Raw genomic sequence first — 23,457 nt, forward strand, 5'->3', positions numbered from 1 at the left:
TTGAACTTAGGGGTGATTTGGTCACCCCCCAAGTCTCGTGAGTGATCCCCAAGAGTACGGGCGCGCAGAAGGTGAGTTGGTGGCCGCCGCTGCCACTCTCGTTAGTCCGTCACCAGGTGGAAGCTGCTGGAACCGTGAGAGGAGGATGTGGGTGGATGTGGGTGTCGCTGCTACCAGGAGGAAAACAAAACCTGAACTTGATCCTGGATCAGGTTGGGGCAGGGGCAGGGGCAGGGCTGGGGGAGGAGTGGAGTGAGGCTGAGTTCAGTCTCCGTGGGCAGTGCTGAGTGGGACTGGGATCCCGATTAAGCAAGCCGAACCCGGGGCTTACAGTCTCCTTGTTGGGCCTCAGGAAGCCACATGCTCCCCCACCTTCCTGTCCGGACAGGTTCTCCTTGGGGCAGTGCTCGGACATTTTTGTGTGTGTGCTGTTTTTTGCTCTTTGGTTTACACCCAGTGATGCTCAGGGGTCACTCTTGGCTTTTGCACAGGAATTACTCCTGGCGTTGCTCGGGGACCATATGGGATGCAGGAACTTGAACCCAGGTCGGCCATGTGAAGAGAAATGCCCTCTCTGCTGTATTATCGCCCCAGCCCCAGTGCTCAGACTTTTAGACACAGAGATGAGGGGATGCAGCATTCCCAGACCTTATATTGTCTGGTGGGAGCAGAGCGGGGCCTGGTCCCTGACACATGCCCAGACCTGTGATCCCCACAGGCCCCTGAGGTCCCTGCCACTCCTAGATCTGTCACCAGGGGGCGCTGCTGAACTGGCCAGGGGCAGCCTGTGGGGCGGGGCTGGCGGGGCGGTGTCCTCATGTCCCCTCCTCCTGCAGCCAGAGGTGCTGCCCAGTGTCATTCAGCACAGTCTCGGGAGCTGGCCCAGGCGGCCAGTCGCCTCCTTCTTGGGCGTCTTGTTCATTTCCGGCCCTGGATCTTTGGAGTTTATCCCCTGGGTGTCAGAGTCCACGTAGTCCAGAGGCCACATAGTCCAGGCCAGGTAAGCGCCACCAGGGCTCCGAGCTCCACCCTCCTCGTGCCGTGTGTGGCCTCCGCGGCCCACAGGGACCAGCCGCTCCTGGGTGTCCGGGCGGCCTCTCCCGCTTCTGCCTGCGTTTTCCAGCCTCTCTTGTTTGCCTGGTCACCTGTGATCCTCAAGACCGCCGTCCAGGACCTGGGGTGGGGCTGGGGAGCCTCTCCCTGGGGTGGCCAAGCACCCGTGAGGTGCTCCTGGCCTGTCTGGCTTTTTTTTTTGCTTTTTGGGTCACACCCGGCGACGCACAGGTGTAACTCCTGGCTAATGCACTCAGGAATTACTCTTTGTGGTGCTCAGGGACTATATGGGATGCTGGGAATTGAACCCGGGTTGGCTGCGTGCAAGGCAAACGCCCTACCTGCTGTGCTATCACTCCAGCCCCTGTTTTTTTTTTTTTTCCATACCTGGCAGTGCTCAGGGCTTACCCCTGGCTTGGTACTCAGGAATCACTCCTGGCAGTGCTTGGGGGACACTACGGGGTGCCAGGTATTGATCCTGGATTGGTCACTTGCAAGGCAAACGCCCTCCTGGCTGTGCTGTTTCTGGCCCCCCGCCTAAGTCCTGAGCCCGGTTGCAGTGCTGTATTCCTGGGCAGCGTCTCTGTTGGGGTGAGGCTGATCGCGCCGCCTTCACGTGGTCCTGGGAATGAAGGAGCTGTTTCCGTGGGTTTCCAGTGCCTCTTCAGTTTTCCGAGATGACGCTGTCCCCTGGCTCTGCTGGATGTGTCCACCACCCAGACAGCGTCCAGGCTGCGGTGGGGAGGCGTTTCGTGGTGTGGCCCCCTCAGCTCCTCCCCTCCCCTTTTCTTGTGAGCACCGTAGAGTGTCTGTCCAAAGAGCCTGCGGGCGGAGACAGGCCTGGAGCCCCCCAGGCCTTGCTGCAACTACCAAAGGGCTTCAGCGGCTGGGAATCGGGTGGTCTTCCCTTCCCGCCCCAGGGGCCAGCAGTTCAGCCACTTGTCTGTGAGCTCCTGCCTTAGCCCTGGGTCTGAGTGACACAAGAGACTGGCCTCCTGGTCAGTGGAGCAGCCTTGCCCGTGGGGAGGGGCCCCTGGTTCTCCTGGACACGCCCCAAGTGGGCTGCTCCAGAGACACATGGTAGCTCTGGTCAGGGGTCCAGCCCTGGCCCTTGGCTGGAGGGTGTCCCAGGAGGTGAGGGGAGGGGCTCGTGACTCCTTCCTGTGTGGGGGGAGAATGTGCACGCATACTTCCACCCACACAGGGGGAGGAAAGTGGGGGCCTACTGCCTTCCCCTCCCCTCGCCTCTCCTTTCCCCTGTCCCTCCATCCTTTGCCCTGTTACCTTGGAAAGTGAACATCCCCAAGTTGCCAATCCCATGGGCCAATTTGCACAGACATGGACGGGACGTTCGGGTTGGCTGGTGTGAGACAGGGTTGTGTGGGCACGAGGGTTGGAGAGTTGGGGGCAAGACCCGGCCAGTGGCTCGCTCAGCTGCCCTGGGCCAGCACTCTGAACGTGCCCTGTCCCCCCCCCCCCCACACACACACAGGGTTGCTGGTGGCTTCGGGCTGAGGATCTCCAGACAGCCTCAGTCCCGCCTGAACCTTCTCACTCACTCACGCTGTGCTCAGTGGTGGTGGGGCCCGTGCACAGGTGCTGGGTACCCAGGGGCCTGGCCGGCCTGGCCTCTGATTGCCCCCGCACGGCCAGCAGCCTGAGACCTCTGTCTTTGTGTGACACCGAGACTCTGGGTGGCCTGTGGGTCAGTGGCCATGTTCTCTGCCGTCTCCGCTGCCCTTGCTGAAACTCAGTGCTGGGTGGGGAAGCTCCAGGGGCCACTGCCGGAGCTTCCCACTGTGCGCGTGCGTGCATGTGTGTGCAAGTATGCCTGTGTGCATGCATGTGCATGTGCCGTGTGTGCATGCATGTGTATGTGCCATGTGTGCATGTGGGTGGGTATGTGCGCGCACATGTGTGTGTGCATGCGTATGTGCATGCGTACGCATGTGTCTGTGTGTATTAGAGAGACAGAGACAGAGAGAGAGCAAGGGCACGAGCACACGTGGCCTTACAGCAAAGTGCCCTTTTTTTCAGGGGGCTGCAGCACGGCTGATTTTATTTTCATACAAAGGTACTCCTGTGGCAGGTGCGATGGGGCGGCAGAGAGGGCACTGACCTTGCACGGTCTGCTCGGGTTCCACCAGGTACCCCGGAGCCTCACCAGGAGTAGCCTTGAGCACTGCCGGGTGTGCCACTAAAGGAAAAATCAGCTAAAAACTTTGAGAAAATTATGCGGAGGAAAATCCCATCACCTGTCGCCTGCGCACATCTCTGGTTGGGTTTCTGTACCTAATGCTTTGTGTTCTGTCTGGGGGCTGCACCCGTCAGTGCTCGGGGCTGGTTTCAGGCTCAGTGCTCAGGAGTGGCCCCAACAGTGCTCAGGGGCCCTTCCATGGTGCCGGGATCGAAACAGGCCGGTGGGTGCCCTGTGCTCTCTGCACCATGGCGCTTGCTTTGGTTGTTAAAGCAATTAGAATTGAGATTTCCCTTCCCCGTTGTTCTCATCGTCCTCGCTCCAGGGCCTGGGGCGCACCGGGGCTGAGCCTTGGTCGGCTGTTGCGCTGCCCCCACCTGCTCTCTTGCTCAGGCCCCTGTTGTTACGGTTGTGGGGGGGCCACACTCCATGATGCTCAGGACTTGCTCTTGTCTCTGCGCTCAAGAATCATTCCTGGCAGTGCTTGGGGACCATGTGGGTTACCAGGGATGGAACCCGGGTCAAGCGCCCTTCATACTGTTGCTCCAGCCCCACCATTAGCAGTTTTGCTGTATAGTGACGCCTGCTGCACCCCCAGAGTGCCCAGATTGCCCCCTTGCCCAGGGCCTCCAGCCGCCTCCTCCCTCCCCGCCCCTCAGCTCTAGCTTCTTAGTGAAGATGGGGACAGTGATGGCAAGACTCGGGCTGCTCGGGTGTGGCCGCCTCGCTCCCTGCTTCCCCTGCCTTCCCCAGTGCCCGAGCCCACCTCCTGTCCCCATCCCTTGGTGCTTTGGCTGGACAGCTGGGGGACAGCTGTTTTCTCACTGGCCATGGAGTGCATGCAGGCTCCGGCCAGCTCCAAGGGAGGGCGGCCTGTTGCCCACGAGAGCGTCTCCTGTGGGGCCTTTGCCCACGCCGAGGGAAGGGCTGATGGGCACTCCTCCACACACAGGCCACGAGGGTTGAGGCAGAAAGTCCCTCCCCAGCATCCAGGGTTCCCTGTGCTCCCGACCAAGCCCTTGAGCCTTTCCACCTCGGCCTCGCCCAGCCCTGGAGGTGACAAGCCTGACCCCTTGTGCCCCCGTCACTTGGTGCCTGTCGATGGGTCCTTGGTGACAAACTCTCTGGAGGCACTGGGCGGCAGCACCCGGGGCCCCCCTCACAGTATGGGGTGCTCTGAGGCAAGTGCTCTGCCTGGAGGCCAGTGCTCTGGGAGCAGCCTGGCCTGTGCGCAGGGCAGCAGGGGTGCGGGCGTTAGGCCACTTCATGCCATGGCTGCAGGGGGCTCCTTGGGCCCCCCACGGCTTTCTCCCTCCCCATAACCACAGTTCCCACCAGCTCTGCAGTGAGTCACTCCCCCCAGGAACGTTTCTGGGGTTTTGGGGTCACACTTGGTGGTGCTCAGAGGCTGTCAGCTCAGTGCTCAGAGTGCCCAGCCCTGCTGCCCTGGCCTGGATCTCAGAGGACTCACGGCAAGCACCCCCCGAGCTTGGGCCTGTCTCGCTGCTCTCCGTGGCTGGGCAGGTCCCACTGTTGGCCCCGAGCTGAGGGGAGCGAGGAGTCGGCTGTGGGGGCGGGGGGTGCCTGTGAAACGCTGTCGCTGCAGTGTGAAGTGTGGCAGCTTCCAGAACAGTAAAAATAGAGTGCCCACGTGGTCGCCAGCTCCCTCCCTCAGCCTGTGCCCGGAGAGGCCAGCGTCTGTCCCGGCCAGCGGGCACATGAGGTTGGTGGGGCCCATCAGCTCTGTGTCTGGTCAGCATGTATCCAGTCAGCTTTGTGTCTGAGTCAGTTCTGTGTCCACTCAGCTCTGTGTCCACTCAGCTCTGTGTCTGGTCAGCCTGTGTCCTGCCAGCCTGTGTCCAGTCAGCCTTTGCCCAGTCAGGCTGTGTCTGGGTTGTCTCTGTGTCCAGTTAGCTCTGTGTCTGGTCAGCTCTATCCAGTCAGCTGTGTGTCCAGGTCAGCTTTATGTCCAGTGAGCTTTGTGTCCACTCAGTTCTGTGTCCGGCTGGCTCTGTGTCCACTCGGCTCTGTGTCCACTCAGCTCTGTGTCTGGGTCAGCCATGTCCTGTCAGCTCTGTGTCCAGTCAGCTCTGTGTTCAGGTCAGCTCTCTGTCTGGTCAGCTCTGTGTCCACTCAGCTCTCTGTCCGGGTCAGCTCTGTCCAATCAGCTCTGTGTCTGGTCGGTTCTATGTCTGGTCGACTGTGTCCAGTTGGCTCTGTGTCCATTCAACTCTGTGTTCAGTTGCTCATTTTCGGTCATCTGTGTCCAGTCGACTCAGTGCGGTCAGCCGTGTCTAGTCAGTTCTGTGTCTGGGTCAGCTCTATGTCCGATCAGCCCTGTTCAGTTGGCTGTATCCAGTTGCTCTCTTTTCGGTCATCTGTGTCCAGTCAGCTCTGCCTGGTCAGGTCTGTGGTCAGCTCTGTGTCCACGGCCTCGGGGGAACAGAGTTGTGTAAGTGCTGGTGCAGGAGTCGGCCCCTCACGCGGAGTTGGGGTTTGAGGGTATGGAAGGAGCCTGAGGAGGGAGCCCGCTGGGGACTCTCGTCCTGGCCGACCTGCACGTTGGCTGTATCTGGGCACATGGGAAATGCATGCACTGTCGCTGAGTGAGGACACGGTAGCCTTGCCTGGGCAGCGCTGCCAGCACCGAGACCGCGGGTGGTGTGAGGCAATCCTGGTGTTGGTGTGCGTAGCCGCCGTCACCCTGCAGACAGGGTGAGGCTGCGGGGCTCGCAGGGGCAGTAGGTCGAGGCCGCATCTCAGCCGCCGAGCCGGCCCCTGGCTCTGGGAGAGCACCCGTGAGGTGATGTCAGGGCTTCTTCAGAATCCATGAGTGGGCGAGATGGTTGGAGAAGGACAGACAGACAGCATTCTCTGCTTAGTGTCGTTTGGTGGTGGGAGAAATCCCAGCGATGTTGAAGCAAGTGGGCCTGTGGGTCTGCGCTGGGGTCCACAATGTCGCCACAGCCCCAGACCCTGGACCCTGAGCCTTCTCCGACCCGCCACTTCCTGTGTGCCCAGAGCCCAGGTCTGTGGGCTGACACTCGCTGGAGAGACGCCATGCGCTCCATCTAGAACATTCTGTGGCTGCGCCAGCCTGGCTCACAGGTCACCTTTTCTTCCAGTGCCCGAAGACCTGTCATTAGAAGAGAGAGAAGAACTTTTGGACATTCGTCGGAGGAAAAAGGAGCTTATTGATGACATTGAGGTAAGAGGGGCGCGCATTCTTGCTCTGGTCTGAAGGCCTGCACATGTGTGTGTGTGCGCACACACACATGTGTGCATGTGTATGCATGTGCCTGCATGTGTGCATGTATATATATGTGCATGAATGCGTGTGTGCGCACATGTGCCTATCATGCATATGTGTGTGCGTGTGCGCGTGTGCCATGTGCAGAGGCACCTGAGTCACAGAATGGAGAAGATGAGTGTCTGTGGACATTTTCGGGGACCTAGACCCCCGCTCTGTGGTCCCGGCACCTTCCTTGCAGGAGCTGTTCAAGTTGTGAAGGCGCTTCACTGACCACACTGGGCAGTATCACCCCAGGCCTCATGTCCTGGAGCAGGTGTCCAGACAGGTGGTCACTCCTTCCTCGGCAGGCCCCAGGGCCTCGGGTTTCCTGGCCTGCCCGCGTGGAGCCTTGGGGGAAATGCGTTGGACGGAGCGGCCCAGAGGGGGCCTGAGATATGGGGCCTGGTTTCCCTGCCTGACTCTGGCCAGGAGCGTGGGGCCGGCTTGGCACCTGCTCCGTGCTGGGGGACCGACATGGGGACATGGGCAGTCCGCCCTGCTTGGGGTGCCACTCCCTCTGGCAGCTCCTGTGGCTCCCGAGGGTGCCTGCGGCTTCCTCATGGCCCCTCCCTGCTGACGAGCCCTGAGCTCACGTGCTTCTCCCCCAGAGACTGAAGTACGAGATTGCGGAGGTGATGACGGAGATCGACAACCTGACTTCGGTGGAGGAGAGGTACAAGAGGGCAGAGGGCAGAGGGCACAGGGCTGGTGCTTGTCGGGGGTGGGAACGCTGCAGCCTTGCTGTCCTGTGAGCATGGAGGTGACAGTCCCGTTCACTTCACTGCACAGTAAAACATCCCAGAGGAACAAGCAGATCGCCATGGGCAGGAAGAAGTTCAACATGGACCCCAAAAAGGTAGGACGGTGCGGGGGTCACTGCTGGGGGTTGGTGGCTGGGCCTTTGGCCCTGGGCCCTCACTCCTGAGGTCATGTCAGGCTTTGTGAGTCAGGACTGTCCCTTTGAGTGGCCCCATGGTCCCCGGTGGTAGCCGGGCTGGGGCCTGCTGGGCATCGCTCTTCTTGGGTGGGGACAGCGGAGTGGGTCCAGGTTCGCTTTCTGGATTTCCTGGTCAGGGGGCCCTTGAGGACAAGTCAGAGGAGCCAGAGGCAGAAGCACCCACAGAGCTGGGGGAACCCGTGCTTGGAGGCACTGGCCAGACTGATGCGGGTTCCAGACACATGCACGCATCCCCCACAGACACACACAGACACACACACAGAGATACACACCACACACAGACATATACCCCCACAGACACACCACAGACACACACATCATAGACACCCCCCCATAGACACACACAGACACAGATACACAGACACACACCATAGACACACACCACATAGACACACACAGATACAGACACACACACAGACACACAGACACACAGAGACATGTATACTCCCCCCTACACAGACACATACACAGACACCTCCCTACAGACACACACGTATGCACGCATACCCTACACACACACACACACACACTTCCCCCCCACACACTACACACACACTTCCCCCACACACACTACACACACGTACTCCCCCCCACACTATACACATAGACACACACACACATACCCCCACAGACACACCTCACACACACAGACACACACCATGCTTCTGCCAGGCCTTTGGGGAGCCCCAAGTGTGCGTCTGCAGCTGGGTTGGGTTCAGATTCCTTCTGGATCTTCCATGGCTCAGTGCCACCCCATGACCTTGGGAAGAGTGGACAGTCGGGCCCAGGGCCTGTCCGTGCCCACCCCACCGCCCAGTGCCGAGTGCTGGGAGCATCCTCGGCCCCCTCATTCTCGCAGCATGAGTGCCTACTTGCCCCCCTCAACCCCCCGCTGCTGCTCGACTGTCAGGTGCGGGTTGTGCTGGGCCCTCCTCCCCATGTTTGCGGCCCTGCCCCTTGTGGCTATGCTGTCGCCGTCCTTGGGGTCCCAGCGGCAATCTCAGCGCTCACTCTGGGTGGTACCTGCAGGCCCTGTGTCGTGCTGGGAATCTGCCTTTCCTGCCACCCTCTCGCTCTGGCCACCAAAATTTTGGTCTTTGAGCTCAGTGACCTTTGGCCCCTCGAAGCATGGTGCTCGGGAGTCGCTCCCAGAGGTGCTGGGGGCCCTGCGCCTGCTGCTCTGGCTGGAACCTCGCATTGAGGCTCGGAACCCCTAAGGCCGCTCTAGGGTGGTTCTCCGGATTCCAATCTGCTGCAGAGCTTTGGGGTGTCCCCGACTCCAGCCCCCACGCAGGTTCCCCGAGGACTGCCAGGGAGCACAGGAACATTCTTTAGAACCTTCTAGGGCTTCCATTCCCACTCCTGTGTCAAGGCTGGGGACAGTGAGTCCAGGACACACCGTATCCGCAAACCCCCACCCTGTGAGTGGTGTGTTGGCGGACGGACGGACGGACAGACGGATGACAGACAGACGGGCGAAGGAGGCTCCGCAGACTGTTTGCGTTCCTCGCCCTTCAGTGATGCCTAAAATATCCCTGCTGGTTTTGCCCGGCAGCGTCCTTGCCGTTCTGTCGCTGATCAGAGCAGATGGCACCTGCCGTCAGCACGTGCATCCGCATGCGGGTGGCGGAGGCGCCTGTCTTGGCGCAGGCGGTGGCTTCACCCCCGCAGGGAGCCACCCCACTCCCTGAAGTGATCTGGGCTGCATGGCAGGGTTCTGCGCGTGCATGCATGATGCGTCCGTGTGTATGCTAGTGTGTGGTGTGTGTGCATGCATGCATGACGATGCATGATGTGTATGTGTGCACCTAAAGGGCACCTGTCCCATCTGACTCCCCTCTCACGACCCCCACATACCTGCTTGAGTTTGGGGACACCCTGTGAGCGAGTCGAGTCTTACACCCGCTTTCCCAGCATGCGCTCAGCAGACCTGCCTGGGAAACTGAGGCACCATGCCATGGGTCCTGCAGCCTCCAGGGCATCTCGGGCAGCTGACCTCTTGGTCAGGAACTCGGGGCTCCCCTGCCCGGCTTCCCAGGCAAGCAGTTTGCCTCAGGGCTTAAACACCAGCCGCCCCCCACACCCCCCGAACTCAGGGTCCAGGCTGGCACCGGGCGAGGGCGCTGCTGTGTCGTGGGCAGAGCTGTCTGCGTGTGGCCACGAGTCCAGGTGGCCGCACCCACTGCGGTTTCTTCCAGAAATAGACAGATTAGGGCCGTCAGACTCTTCGCTTGGGGGAGGACGTTTCCACTGATAGTCCAATATCCGGCGTGTGGGTTTCAGTTGGACCGTGTGAATTCACAAATTCAGACGTGCCTACTCCGCACGCGCCCTGCTGGCCATCAGCGCCGCCCCCTGCTGTCCAGGCTCCTTCCAGTTCTGCCTTCTTTGAGAATGTTCCAGAAGCACTCGTCACCTTCCTAGGGTGGATCTTCCCAGTCTGAGGGAATTGCCCTGCAGTCGCCCGTGGGTGTTCCCATGTTTGGGAGGAAACAGGACGGTTTAGAGGGTCGGGTCTGGATTCCCTCCCCAGGCCCACTGCGCCTCCGGCCGGACTGCCCACGCCTGAGGCCAGGTGGTCTCTCTGGGTAGGGCTGTTGGCTGCCCCTGGAAGTCTTCTGGGGGCTTCGATTGTGGGCAGTCTGGAGAGCCCCCCAACAGCTACCAGCACGGGCTCTCTGCAGGGGTGGGTGGCCAAGGGGGTCAGGCCGGTGCCTCTCTCACAGGATGGCTGTCAGGGCTCCAGTGGTCGGACCTGCAGCCCAGGTCAGAGGAAGGTCATTGTCAGAAGCCAGTGACTCCTCAGCGCCTCCCTGTAGACTTATGGCTGCCGTGGCCTGTGTCCAGGGCGGACCCTCTGCCCAGTGCGCCGTGTGGGAGGCCAGGAAGATGGTTCTTGGGTGAAGGCTGGGGAGGGCGTCGGCTCCCACACTGACCTGGGGGAGCCTGCCCTGAGGAGGAGTGCCGCGTGGCGGTGGGGTCTGGGACAGACCCCGAGACCCATAATTGCCCTGGTGTGGGGGGCCTGGGGTAGAACTTGAGACCCCTAACTCCCCTGCTGTTTGTGGGGGCGGTCTGGGGCAGACCCCGAAACCCCTAACTGTCCTGGTGTGTGTGGGAGTACTTGGGGGTGGACCCCAGACCCATAACTGCCCTGGTGTGTGTGGGGAATCTTGGGGACGGACCCTGAGACCCCCTAACTGCCTTCCCTGCCCACCTTCCAGGGGATCCAGTTCCTCATCGAGAATGACCTGCTGCAGACGGCCCCTGAGGACGTGGCCCAGTTCCTGTACAAAGGGGAAGGTCTCAACAAGACGGCCATCGGGGGCTACCTGGGGGAGAGGTGGGCAGGGCCTTGGGCTGGGGCATGGCCCCCCTGTTCCGGGAAACCCCGTCACCCCTCGTGATGCTGTACCTAGAACCCATCCCAAGCACTTCCGGGCTAGTGGGGCTGCGTGGGGTCCGGCAGAGGGACACTTGGCTCCCTTCCTGGGAGGGGCGTGTGCAGCTGCCCTGCCCCAGCCGTCAGAAGTGGAGAGGGCCTGAAGTTGGCGCCCCGCAGGGGGGCTGAGCCGGGCACCGGGCAAACCGAGAGGGGAGCAATGGCGGTCTTGGTGCAAACAGGGGTGCAGGGAGACTGGGGAACTTCTCTGTTCTCATATCGGTCTGGTTTGTGGAGGCCACTGTCACGTCCCAGCTGGTCCCTGCAGTGACCCTGACACTGTCTGCGCACTGGTCCTGGAGTCCAGCCTGCGGGGCGGAGGGTGTGGGTGCGGGATATGTGAATGTGTGTGAGTGGGCGCGGGGTGTGTGTGTGGGTGGGTGTGAATGGGCGTGGGGTGTGTGAATGTGTGTGAGTGGGCGCGGGGTGTGTGTGTGTCTGTGGGTGTGAATGGGCGTGGGGTGTGTGAATGCGTGTGTGAGTGGGCGCGGGGTGTGTATGGGGGGGTGTGAATGGGCATGGGGTGTGAGTGTGTGTGTGAGTGGATGAGGGGGGTATGAGTGCGTGAGTGTGTATGTGTGTGTAAGTGGCGTGGGGTGTGTGTGCGTGTGGATGTGAATGGGCCTGGGGTCTGTGTGCATGTGTGTGAGCGGACGAGGGGGGTGTGCGTGCATGTGTGTGTGTGGTGTGGTTGTGTGTGCATGTGTGTGTGTGTAGTGTGATGGGTGCGGAGTGTGTGCGTGTGTGTACGCCTCTGAGCGTCTGTCTCGGAGCTGACAGACCCTCCTTCCGTCCCTCTCAGGGACGAGTTCAACATTAAGGTGCTTCAGGCCTTCGTGGAGCTGCACGAATTCGCCGACCTGAACCTCGTCCAAGCTCTGAGGTGAGGGGGCTGGGGACCCCCCTACGCTCAGATGGAGCGTGGCAGCCTGGGGGCGGGAAGGAGGTCTCTGCGCACCTTCTGCCCAGCCCCCCACCGGCCCGCGTCCCGCAGACAGTTCCTGTGGAGCTTCCGGCTGCCTGGGGAGGCGCAGAAGATCGACCGCATGATGGAGACCTTCGCTGCCCGCTACTGCCTGTGCAACCCCGGGGTCTTCCAGTCCACAGGTGAGTGCCGCCCCCACGCCCGGCCCGCGCCCCCCTCCCCCGCCGCTGACGCCCCGCCCACCCGCAGACACGTGCTACGTGCTGTCGTTCGCCATCATCATGCTGAACACGAGCCTCCACAACCACAACGTGCGCGACAAGCCCACGGCCGAGCGCTTCGTCACCATGAACCGCGGCATCAACGAGGGCGGGGACCTCCCCGAGGAGCTGCTGCGGGTGAGCGGCGCGGTGGCCCCGTCCCTGGCCGCCCTCTCCCTGCCGCGGTCCCCGGCGTTCCCCCACGCACCCTCGCTTCCTCCCTCCCTCCCAAATTTCAGAATTTGTACGAGAGCATCAAGAATGAGCCGTTCAAGATCCCGGAGGACGACGGCAACGACCTGACGCACACCTTCTTCAACCCCGACCGCGAGGGCTGGCTGCTGAAGCTGGGTGAGGGCGCCCGGGCGCCTCCGGGAGGCGGGGCCGGCCGCCGGGCCCTCCCGCCCTTCCTGCAGCCCGTGTCTCCCCGCTGGCCCTTGGCCCAGTGTGCCCCCACGCTGACCCACGTCCCGTGTGCCCGGGACCCCAAGTGTGCCGCGGGATTGGGATTTGTTTGTTTTATTCTGAAAGTTCCGTCAGAATGTGGTCCTAGGCTCAGCGCCTCCCTGCCTGAGGCGTTTCCCTTTCTCTTCCACTTTCCAATAAACCTTTTCTCTATTTTGATTTCTGGCCCCCCGCGCGGCGGTGCTCAGGATCACTGCGGAGGGCTTGGGGGACACTGTGGGGTGCCCGAGACCAAACCTGGGCTGGCCACAGGCAAGGGAAGAGCTGCACCATGGATCCCGCCCCAGCTTTTTCCGTTTATAAAAATAAAATGGACGGTGCACTGCCGGGCGCGCCTGGCAGGACGGAGGTGGCTGCATGCCCTGCCGCCAGCCCTGGCCAGGGCGCACACACGCCATCCAGCTCAGTTCTCGCCTCCCTAAGCCGGTCTGGACCCCCGTGTGAGCTGGCCCCCTGGGCTCCCTGCACCCCCTTGACAGTTGGGGGGCCCGGACCGTGCCGAGTGCCTCCCCGAAGGAAGGGCTGCGGAGGCCCGGCCGGCTCAGCCCGAGCTCCTCTCCCGCAGGCGGGCGCGTGAAGACGTGGAAGCGGCGGTGGTTCATCCTCACTGACAACTGCCTCTACTACTTCGAGTACACCACGGTGTGTGGCGGGGCGGGTGGGCGCCATGGGGCCGAGGGGGCCTGCACGGGGCCGCGGACTGAGGCGCTTTTCTCTTTAGGACAAGGAGCCCCGGGGCATCATCCCACTGGAGAACCTCAGTATCCGGGAGGTGGAAGACCCCCGAAAGCCCGTAAGCAGGCGGCCCCTTCCACCCTTGCCGGTCTCCCCGCCTCCCAGGGAGGAGCGCGGGCCAAACCCCTTTCCCGGTGCAGGGTGACACCTTTTCTGTACACTCCAGAACTGCTTCGAGCTGTACAATCCAAGCCACAAAGGGCAGGTGATCAAAGCCTGTAAGACCGAGGCGGATGGGCGCGTGGTGGAGGGTAATCACGTGGTGTACCGCATCTCCGCCCCCAGCCCGGAGGAGAAGGACGAGTGGATGAAATCCATCAGGTGTGAGACCGCTAGGCGTGCGCATGTGCTGATTCCATGCGTCGAGTGCAGGGGTGCGCGTGTGGGCTGTGCGCGTGTGGGCTGTGCGCATTGGGTGCAGGGCTGCGTGCGCGTACAGGACTCGCGTTGGGTGCAGGGGTGCGTGCGTGCCGGCTGCCTGGGTTGGGTGCAGAGGTGCGTGGATGTGCCAGCTGCGTGCATTGGGTGCAGGGGTGGGTGTGCGTGCTAGCCCCGTGCGTTAGGTGCAGGCATCGTGTGTTGGGTACAGGGGTGCGTGCGTGTGCCGGCGCTTTCCTTGCGGGTGGGAGGAGCTTGGGGGTTGGGTTCCACCTCCGTAATTTGTGATCTCTGTTGGCCAGAGCGAGTATCAGTCGCGACCCCTTCTACGACATGTTGGCAACAAGGAAAAGGAGAATTGCCAACAAAAAATAGCATTCCCGGCCTGGACGGGTCAAATGGCAACCAAAGCCCCACAGCAAAAAGTGACTGCAGCGCCCTCCTGGGGCCGACGGGGACCACGACAGGAGCCACGACGGGGGCCATGACGGGGGCCCACGTATGCCTCTTCCAGAAGGTTCCGGGAGGCAAGAGCCCCGCTGCGCGCTAGGGTCCTGGGGAGCGGGCACCAGGGCCGCCGTGCCCAGACTTGACCTCCTGTCCACTGCGCGTGAGGAGGGGGCCGCCCGGCCCTTCTAGAAGCTTCCCCTGGTGCAGCACCCGCACGGGGCCGGGAAGGGATGCAAGCCGGCCGCGTGTGCGCGGGGACCACCTCGGCCCGGCGCGGGGGACCCTTCTAGAAGCCGCAGCTTCACGTCGCCACAGGAAAGGAAGTTTTTTATTCAGAATTTTTTTCTCAGATATATAGGATTATACCTTTTATATGCTTTTTATATTCTGAAATTATAATGAAAATACTTTCTAACAGTAGTATTTTTAGAACGGCAGCTATAAATTTAATTCCGGACACGCGCTCACTGTGCGCTGCGGCGGTGCCCACGTGTCGGCCTGGCCCGCGCCCCGGGTTCGGCGAGGGCGTGCATCGCGCCCCCTGGCGCCGCGCGGCGGAACAGCAGCCTCTGCTGCAGATTCTTCTGGCCAAACGTCAGGATTAGCCCGACCCGACAGCACCGTCCCCCCCCCCCCCCGCCCCCTAGCCTGCCCGGTGCTGCAGAGTGGACGTAGCTGGAAAGGGGCCATCTTTGGGGGGTCCTGCCCCGTGAGTGGGGAGGCGCAGGCTGGGGCGGCCATGAGGCACTCAGGGTCCCTTTCCTGTGGGGCACAGCCCGGCGCACGGGTGCTTGCACGTTTGCCAAAGGGAGGGAGGCCCCGGGCTGCTCGGCTCAAGGGAGCCCATGCAGGGCCAGGCCGACCCGCCGTGAGGTGCCTCTGGCTGCTTTCCTGGGAGCTTTATTCCGCCCCTGGCCCCTTACCCAGGTGGGCTCCGGGCGGGCTCTTCCCACAGAGCCGCCCGGCGCCACCTTGGAGTTGGGGGCTTTCCCCTCTGGAACCCCCGGGCAGAACGTCACGTTGACGCGCCCAGGGCTGGGCCCCTCTCTGCAGCAGATCCCCTTTCCGGCTCATTCCAAGCTTTCAAGCTTAAGGACTGCACTGATACCTCGAATTCTACTGTCCAGTTTTTAAGAAAGACGGTCAGCCGCAGGATGCCTGACCGGCTATATGCAACTCCGCCTCCAGCCTTCCAGGGACACCCCTCGGCACCCCTCTCTTCTCTACCCAGGTAGGCCCCGGGGATGCAGGGCTTCTGGTGCACGGTCTGGGTCAGTCCCAGAGACGATGCAGATGGCCACGGTGCTCACACGTTCCCTGCCATCGAGTCTTCCGTGATGCCACTGACTCCTGGTTTTGTTGTGACAGTATTAACATGACAGGCACACAGCCATCTCCCCCCCCCCCCCCAACGGCCCATGGGGTTTGTCACTGCCCTAGTGCTCTTGTCCGGCCACGTCTAAGCTCACTGCTCCATTCCTGACCCAACAAGCCCCGGAAATGGGGGTTAATGGGCGCCCCCTCCCAGGGAGCACCCAGAGGTCACATGGTGGTTTCTCATTGTCTTATTCCTAGAAAACCTTTTTACTTCCAGTAAGTCTAGTTTCCGTGTAAATAGAGTGTACATAGAGAGTGATTTCTGGGGAGTGTTATTCATGTATATATGCCCATAACTTGCATGACGGAATATCCTATATCTATTGCTATTTTATTGTAAAGTGAAGTCAGAGCGGAGGGCGTATGGCTGTCAAACTGCAAATACTGTGCTCATGAAATAAAAATCATATGCGTTGTTAAAGAACCAAGGCTCAAGCAGTCTTGCTTGGAAACAGCGCGTGGGTCCAGGAAGGGCTGGGGAGCAGCAGGAAGGAAGGACACAGGTGCATTTGCTGCCATTTATATTCTAGAGAAATTTTACATGCCGTCTATTTACAGTGGGGCAAGTGCTTTTTTAATCTTTAAAAAAACAAAGATCAAACTTTAGACATCTCTGAACAACACAAACTGTATAAACCATACAGATTATTCAGATACAAACTGTATCAAATACAGTTTTCCCCACTCCATCTCCTGATGCAGGACCCGTGAATATAAGTGTATCACAGTTTGATAGCATATCATATTAAAAATAAAATCACAGTATGATTCTGTCTGGAACTAGAAACTGACAACTCAGACTCCGATATCATAGTCAAGACAAGAGACGCCGTATAAAAGTGTTATGTAATAAAAACATACTGTAGGCTTTACAAAGAATGTCGGGATTATACATTCATAATGTAAATACTCATCATAACTGGTAAATTGATTGGAATAGTTCCACAAAGTTCAAAAACAGAACTTGTCTATAAAATACATCTTCAAATCTTGAATACAACTAAAATATGAAGCAAATTAGTTGCTAGTATCAGACATTACAGAAAACAGATTGCTCTCAAAAGTCTAGTTGAGAGCATGTGAATCTTTAAATAAGTCTTTAAATTAAATCTACACACTGTCAGTTTGTTTGTACTTTTAGTCATTCCATGCTTTGCCGGTCGGGCTGGCACCGGCTGTCTCACTGGGAGGACATGGAATTGGCGGGATCAACCTGAGTCTGTGATTAAGCAGCATTGAGGTGTCCTAGTCCAGGGCGTCACTCAGTGGGATTCTATACACGGACTTTACAACGGTCAGCAGTTGTAGAAAGTGTTCATCCATTTGGAATAAGGGCAATTAAGAAAAGGTAAAAACTAAAAAAAAAGTTCTCCATGGTAAAATCTGTACAGTATTTACTAAAGAAGCACCACGCAGATTTGAACAAAGTTATTTTCTATATTTATAATTTAAGCTGGGTTGGGGATGGCTTCTGTTGAACGTGTTGAACCTGAAAAGCAAGAGGGGCCGCATTAGTGCCCCAGTGCGGGGGTCCTGTGGGACCCGAGAGACATGGCCGGGCTCTCCCCCAGCCTGCTGCCTCCCCACTCAGGCCTAGCCGCCACGCCCCGTCACCTAAGCAGGCCCGACACGGAGGCAGATGAGCGGGGCGCCCCTTCTCCCAGACAGTGCCTGCACCCCCCCGAACGCCTTGTGTGTCCCTCTGTGTAGCTAGCCATAGAACAGGCAGTAGGAAACAGCTTACCATAACTAGTGAAAATTTTGTTTGAGGCCAAGTTTTCAGTCACCTGGAAAGTAAAAGATGAGGAAAGAGGTTTTAACGCAGGTTCTGCATGTGGGCAGGGCCGGGTGCTGCCTGTGGTGCTCGCCTCAGGAGAGCGCTGCCTCTCCCCTCCGAGTCTTACTGGAAACCGTGGAGTGGGGGCAGGACTGCCTGGGCCCCTCCCCAGACTGAAGCTCTCCTGGGGACCCTGCCTAGGACGCACCCACTTCCTCAGGCCCTCGCCTTGTTACCTGCCCCCGGGGCTGGGCAGGCCTAGAGCAGTGGGTGTCGAGGCCCCCCACACCCCTCTTCTCCGGAGATGCAGCAGCCTCAGCGGGTCCTGCTCAGCCTGACTCCTCGCCTGGTCCCCAGGGGCCAGGAGACTGGGGAGCAGCCCCTCCTGTGGCCCCCAGGGCAGGGCGACGGAACTCTCGCAGAAGTGGAGCCACACAGTCTGGTGCAGCCTGACGCCCCTAAATCCAGGCCACACTGAGTTTGGCCCTTTCTCAAAGTGCTCCAGTTTAAGGACAGAGAAGCCGCTGGGAAACCACAGGCCAGTGCTGGCGGCCAGTTCTGTGGGAGCAGGGCCCATCCCCGGGCTCCCCAACTCCCACCTCTGCCCTCTTACCCTGGCCACACTCGGACAGAGGACACCTGTCGGCCCTGCTCTCCAGCCGGAAGTGTTTGGTTTTCTCGAGGGCCAGGCCGTCAGCAGGGGGGAGCCCGTCCTCAGTTCTCCGGAAGAGGTGGGTGGGCTTGGGGCCGGAGGCCTGAGGGGGGTGCAGTCCCGAGCTCTGAGCAAAGTCCCCTGATCTCCTGGAGTGTCGCTTCTTTTTCTTCTTCTTCTTCTTGTGTCTGTGGAGGTCCGCGTCCGAGTAAGCGCCCGAGAGGTCGGAGTCTGGGGGGTGCCTGCAGGGGGAGTGGCCGGGGCTCAGACTGGAGAGGAAGTGGGTGCCAATCCCCATGGTAGGCCCTGGACCCACTGAGAATCTCGGGCCTGGGGGGCTGCCCGCTGCCTCAGGCTTAAGGGGAGCAGCTTGGGGCCCCATAATTGCATGCTGAGTCACACACAGCCCTCTGTGGCACCCAGGTCTTCTCAGACCAAATAGTGGGCAGGACTGGATGCGAGGGTGCAGGACTGGCCTGTCTCTGATCCCCAGCACCCCCACAAAGGCAGCAAAAGCAAACCTTCAATTAGATTTTGAACTGAGAATAGACAAAACAAGCAAAGACCAATGCCACCACTGTGTTACTGAATGTTGCATAGGTGAAGCTTGATTCATATTAGAACATTCAAGTCTGAGGTATCTTAGGGGATGGAACGATAGTCAGCAGGCAGGACGCTTGCCTTGCACAAGCTGGCCCTGGTTCAGTCCCTGACACCCCATTTGGTCCCCGGAGCACTGTCAGGAGTGATTCCTGAGTGCAGAGCCCGGAGTCAGCCCTGAGTATCACTGGGTGTGGCCAAGAAACTAGGGCATCTTGGCTCACATTATTCTAGACCCTGAGATTTGTATTATTTTGTGAACAGTCAGAAAGAAAATGGAATATAGAATGTATTCAATTGAAGACAATTCAGTAAATAAGCTACAACGTTTTGTTTGTTACGGGAAAGTTTTTTGGATCACACTGGCAGTGTGCGGTGTTACTCTTGGCAATGCTCAGCGGCCATATGGGATGCTGGCCAGTAAGAGGCTGGCCAAGCTGTCGTCGCTTCATTAGCTACGACTTCTGTGTGGAGGGAAAGGCCAATATGGCTGAGATGCCAAGGAGACCAGGCGGGGGCCTGACCAGGTGCGCCTGGGCAGCGCCCAAGAGGCGATGCTTTCAGCAGCTGTGTCATCAAGCACGTGGGAGCCTATGAGATGAGACACAGTCTTGAAACGGCTATAGTTTGCACATATGTAAAAGGAGTGCAATTGCCAAACTCAAAGAAAACCAAATCAGGGGCCGAAACCCCAGTACATCAGGGAGGGCGCTTGTCCTGCCCACAGCTGGCCCAGATTGGATCCTCAGCCTCCCATGTGGCCCCCTGAGCACTGCTGGGTGTGCACCCCAAACCAGAAAAACCAAAACCCTCATCCGAGCCTGGAGTCACCCCGTGGCCGGGCCCCGCCCACCTCACCTGGAGTCTCGGGCCCGGTGCTTGTCTTTGGATTTCTTTTTCTTCTTTGACTTTTTGTGCTTCTTCGCTTTGGGCTCTTCCAAAGGGCCCTTGGGTGCACTCCTCCAGGCGGGCTTTCCCCCATGCCCGTCCACGTTCTCGACGCTGTCGTGTCTCCGTTTCCGTGGCTTCGTGTTCTCCGGTCCACGGAAACGGCCTGAGAGGTCACAGCCGCCTTCGGCTCCAAGTGCCGTTTTCTCGTGGGAGTACTTCTCGGGGTACAGGGGGAGGCTGTGGGCCGGGCCGTGGTGCCGCTCCTTCTCGTAGGCCTTCCTGCCTTTGTAGTAGTCATAGGGCCGGCTGTGGTCGCGGGCCCCGGGGAAGGCCTTCCAGTCGCGTGCCTCCCGCGGCAGGTACAGGGCCGAGCGGCTGTGGTAGTGCCTGCACTTGCCCCACCGCGCCTGCTCGGGGTAGTACTTCTCCCGGCCCCACGCGTGTTCGCTCTCCGAGTGGTGGTGGCGGCTCCACTCCTGCTGGTGGCCGTACCTGCCCAGGGAGCGCCGCTCGCCCGGGCTGCCCCTGTCGCCATGGCTCCCGCTGCAGTGCTCGCGCCGGTGGCACTCCTGCTTGGCCCGCTCCCGCTCAGACAGGTGCCGCTTTTTGTGGTAATGGTCCTCCGTTTTGCTCCGGCTTTCCCGTGTGCGCTCCCCGCTGGAAGAAGCGTCTCTTCGGTTCCGGTAGTGGCCTCGGTCCACCTTCCGGAGGCTGCTGATCTTCTCCTTGCCTGGCGAGGGGCCCGGGACTCTGTGCCCCCCCTTGCTTTCCTCACCAGCCTCGCCGGGACTCGCTGACGGGCCCCCTTCCGTGGGGCCTTCCGCGGCCTTGTCTGCGGGCACTGCGGGCAGCCCCTCGGCGGCTGCTCCCACGTCCCGGCTGATGTGAACCAAGAGTTCGTGGGTGCCGTCGACCTCGGGGCGAGCCGAGGGGGCCGGGCTCAGCTCTCCCGCGGTGCTGCCTGGGGCTGGGGGCCGCTGTGGGCTGGCTGTGTCCGGGGAGGCCCTGCCCTGCTCCTCCGCAGTGCTCCCGGGGTCACCTGTGGGTGGGAGCTGACCGGCCTCGCAGACGGCTCTGTCGGCCTCCCCAGGGCTGGCGCAGGCCAGAGACTCGGCAGGCACGGCGGCCACGTTCTCGGACGCTTCTTTGGTGGAGGGGGCGCTGGGGTCGCAGGGCAGCAGAGCCGCCTTCAGGTGGCTGAGACCAGAGGCCGCCTCGGGGAGCTGCTGGCACGCGGGAGGAGGGCTGCCAGCCTCAAGGTCTGCGTAGGGGCCCCCCAGTGGGCTTTCTTCTGCTGGCGCGGGGCTGCAACGGCACCAGAGAGAAACCTGTCAGCCGGCGCTTGTGGCCAGTGGCCTCAGCCCCCCGCCAAGCCATGCCCACCTGCCTCTCTTTCGCGCCCACACCCACCATAGCACCCAACAGAGCCACCGGCTGTGGGTACGCACACACTTAGGTATTCGGGACCTCATGGAGCCCTTAGCCTTGGTGGGCAAACCTGATGGGGCAGTGCCCGGGCCTCGGCAGGGGGCCGTGGGCGGTGCCAGATTTGTACACTCCCACAGCCACGGCCAGTGCCCTGCCCTCCGTGCCAACTCTGGCCTTCATTCCAATAACTAAGTCACGTCCAAAAATTCAAATGAGCCTAAAGAACTTAGGAATTAAATTAATTCTTTAAAAATGTTAAATGATGACTTGAGACCCTTAGCTTTTCCTCTCGGTGCCTTTACTCCAGATTCCTCTTGTAACTCCAAAAAGACCCAGGTCACTTAAGACACGCTGAGGAATCTCTGAGGCTTTGGGAAAGTCTCAGCAGTGAGTGAACTTTGCCCCTGATTGCTGCAAAGCTTCTGCAGTGTGTTCACAGGCTTAACCAAAGCTGCCGGGACAGAGTCCAGAGCCACAGTGAACCCTAAGCTCTGAGCTGGCCAGTCGTGGCGACTATCGGGGTGGGGATAACAGTGGCACAGGAGAGCAGAGTTGGGGGACATGCAGTGGCCATGGAGAGCAGAGATGGGGGGACACGCAGTGGCTGTGGGACAGCAGGGACGGGGACACGTGGCCTCTTGGGAGAGCAGGACAGGGACACGCGGCCCCTGTGGGATAGCAGAGAGCACAGGCCAGCATGATGCTGAGGGTGGGGCTGCCTGGCCCCAGGACTGGCCCAGCCGTGGAGCACTTGCCTCGCGTGTCTGAAGCCCAGGGGTGTGTCCGAGGCACAGACAGGCAGAAAGGCGGGGCAGGGAAGCAGCGGGCATCCACCGCACTCACTCTGCCCCCTCTGAATCCGCACTGAATCAGTGCAGCATCTGCAAGAGCCATTGTGAAAGGGGGTGCAGATGGGGCTGCCGCAGAGGGCAGGGGACGGGGATGGCAGTGCTACAGCCTGCAGCCATGTGGCGAAATCTGTCACCCCCGTCTTCACACTCACTCACTCTTTCAAAATCACGACTGGGCACGCAGTGGCACGGAGCCTATCTGTGCTCTGGTCTTCCCTCCGCCGTGCCATCACTCCCTCTGCTCGTGCTTATTGGCGCGGCCGGCACACGGCCCTGACCCTGATAGACCAGGCAAAGCTCCACCAAAAACTCGGATCAGAGCCAGGAGACAGCAAAGAATCCGACCCCATGACTAAGGGGATCGGTCTGGGGGTGCTCGAGGCCCACGAGTCAGTGGGCGTAACAGGCCACACCGAATCCCAAGTGAAAGCCACAGGCTGCGTGGCCAAGGCCGTCGCCCGAGCGGCAGAGCTCGTGCCTTGCAGAGACAGGCTGAGGACTTGATCCCTGGAACCACCAGGTGTAAACCCCAAGGTCTTGGTTTTGTTCTTGGGCCATACCTGGCAGTGCTCGGGGAGCACTCCTGGCGAGGCTCGGAGAAACATAGGCGGTGCGGGGGTCAAGCCTGGGTCAGGAGTGTGCAGGCAAGGTGTCGCTGGTCCAAAGCCCCATTTTTAAAAACAAAAATCTCATGATCATACCAAGAGATGCTGAAAAAGCATTTGACAAGATTCTAATTATGATAAACCATACCAATAACCGGGGCCGAGAAGCAGTGCCACACGTTGAGCCCGAGTGCCTCTGGAAGTGGCCCTGCAGGCTCCCGAGCACTGAGTGGCTGAGAATCGCTGCAACACCCTCTAACCCACCCCGTCTCCTGAGCACCACCTGGGAGTCCAAAAACAGAAATGGCGGGGAGGGAGAGTGCCTATGACAAAATCAGTCAAAGGGATGTACCCATCCCGACAAAGGTCGGGCCTGTGATGCCCCAGGCTGCGGCCCTAGGTCGGAAATGGAGAACCGGGAATGAGATGCGATGACTGACTTGGGCCGGAGCCAGAGGACAGCAGGGAGGTGCTGCCCCGCCCATAGCCACCCCGGGTCTCATCCCTGGACAACACAGGGTCTCTTGGAGCCAACCCTGAGCACAGAGCCGGGAGCAAGCTGGGATGCCCAAAAACAAACGCTCCATCAGTGCCTTCCAATGATTTTGGGAGTGCCAACCAGAAATAGGAAAAAAATTAAGGTATCCAGATGGAAAATAAGAACTGTTGCTATATGTGGCTGACATAAAGGCTCCCCCAAAACTACTAGAAGTTGCAAATAAAAAAATTATCGAAAGAAACGAATCAGGAGTCAGGGAATCGGGCTGGAGCGATAGCACAGCGGGTAGGGCATTTGCCTTGCACGCGGCCGACCCAGGTTCGATTCCCAGCATCCCATGTGGTCCTCTGAGCACCACCGGGGTAATTGCTAAGTGCAGAGCCAGGAGTAACCCCTGTGCATCGCTGGGTGTGACCCAAAAAGCAAAAAAAAAAAAAAAAAAAAGCAAAAAAAAAATGAATCAATAAACACGATTGTAATTCTATACCCAATAAATTAGAGGAAATAAAAATCAGGGGGGGAAATCCCACTCACAATTTTATCAAGAAGAATAAACATGGGGCCAGAGCAATAGTACAGTTGGTAGGGCATTTGCCTTGCACATGGCCAACCTGAGTTCAAT

The 23,457-nt window shown here is 59.8% G+C and overlaps 2 protein-coding genes across 5 annotated transcripts in view; one reads left to right on the top strand and one right to left on the bottom strand.

Moving 5' to 3' along the window:
- CYTH3 (cytohesin 3) overlaps positions 1 to 15,956 on the top strand; it is a 30,580-nt gene extending 14,624 nt beyond the window's left edge. Inside the window, exons 2-13 of one of the 2 annotated variants that reach the window (XM_055135339.1) lie at positions 6,376 to 6,458; positions 7,151 to 7,215; positions 7,332 to 7,398; positions 10,725 to 10,843; positions 11,745 to 11,825; positions 11,937 to 12,049; positions 12,117 to 12,265; positions 12,367 to 12,478; positions 13,158 to 13,234; positions 13,314 to 13,385; positions 13,494 to 13,648; positions 14,008 to 15,956. In XM_055135339.1, coding sequence (XP_054991314.1) covers positions 6,376 to 6,458; positions 7,151 to 7,215; positions 7,332 to 7,398; positions 10,725 to 10,843; positions 11,745 to 11,825; positions 11,937 to 12,049; positions 12,117 to 12,265; positions 12,367 to 12,478; positions 13,158 to 13,234; positions 13,314 to 13,385; positions 13,494 to 13,648; positions 14,008 to 14,080 — 1,166 coding nt within the window. In that variant the 3' untranslated portion in view covers positions 14,081 to 15,956. Of the gene's footprint in view, positions 1 to 6,375; positions 6,459 to 7,150; positions 7,216 to 7,331; positions 7,399 to 10,724; positions 10,844 to 11,744; positions 11,826 to 11,936; positions 12,050 to 12,116; positions 12,266 to 12,366; positions 12,479 to 13,157; positions 13,235 to 13,313; positions 13,386 to 13,493; positions 13,649 to 14,007 lie in introns of those variants that run through there. The other variant, XM_055135340.1, reaches the window with a different exon arrangement.
- Positions 15,957 to 16,036: 80 nt separating this feature from the next.
- The window catches only part of USP42 (ubiquitin specific peptidase 42), a 38,480-nt gene continuing 31,059 nt past the window's right edge, over positions 16,037 to 23,457 (bottom strand). For 2 of the 3 annotated variants that reach the window (XM_055135324.1, XM_055135326.1), the window contains 4 exons: positions 19,420 to 20,757; positions 17,923 to 18,203; positions 17,277 to 17,319; positions 16,037 to 17,021 (listed from right to left, as the gene is read on the bottom strand). In XM_055135324.1, coding sequence (XP_054991299.1) covers positions 17,312 to 17,319; positions 17,923 to 18,203; positions 19,420 to 20,757 — 1,627 coding nt within the window. In that variant the 3' untranslated portion in view covers positions 16,037 to 17,021; positions 17,277 to 17,311. The remainder of the gene's footprint in view (positions 17,022 to 17,276; positions 17,320 to 17,922; positions 18,204 to 19,419; positions 20,758 to 23,457) is intronic. The other variant, XM_055135327.1, reaches the window with a different exon arrangement.

This window comes from Sorex araneus, chromosome 4 (genome assembly GCF_027595985.1).
Source record: "Sorex araneus isolate mSorAra2 chromosome 4, mSorAra2.pri, whole genome shotgun sequence".
Lineage (NCBI taxonomy): Eukaryota > Metazoa > Chordata > Mammalia > Eulipotyphla > Soricidae > Sorex > Sorex araneus.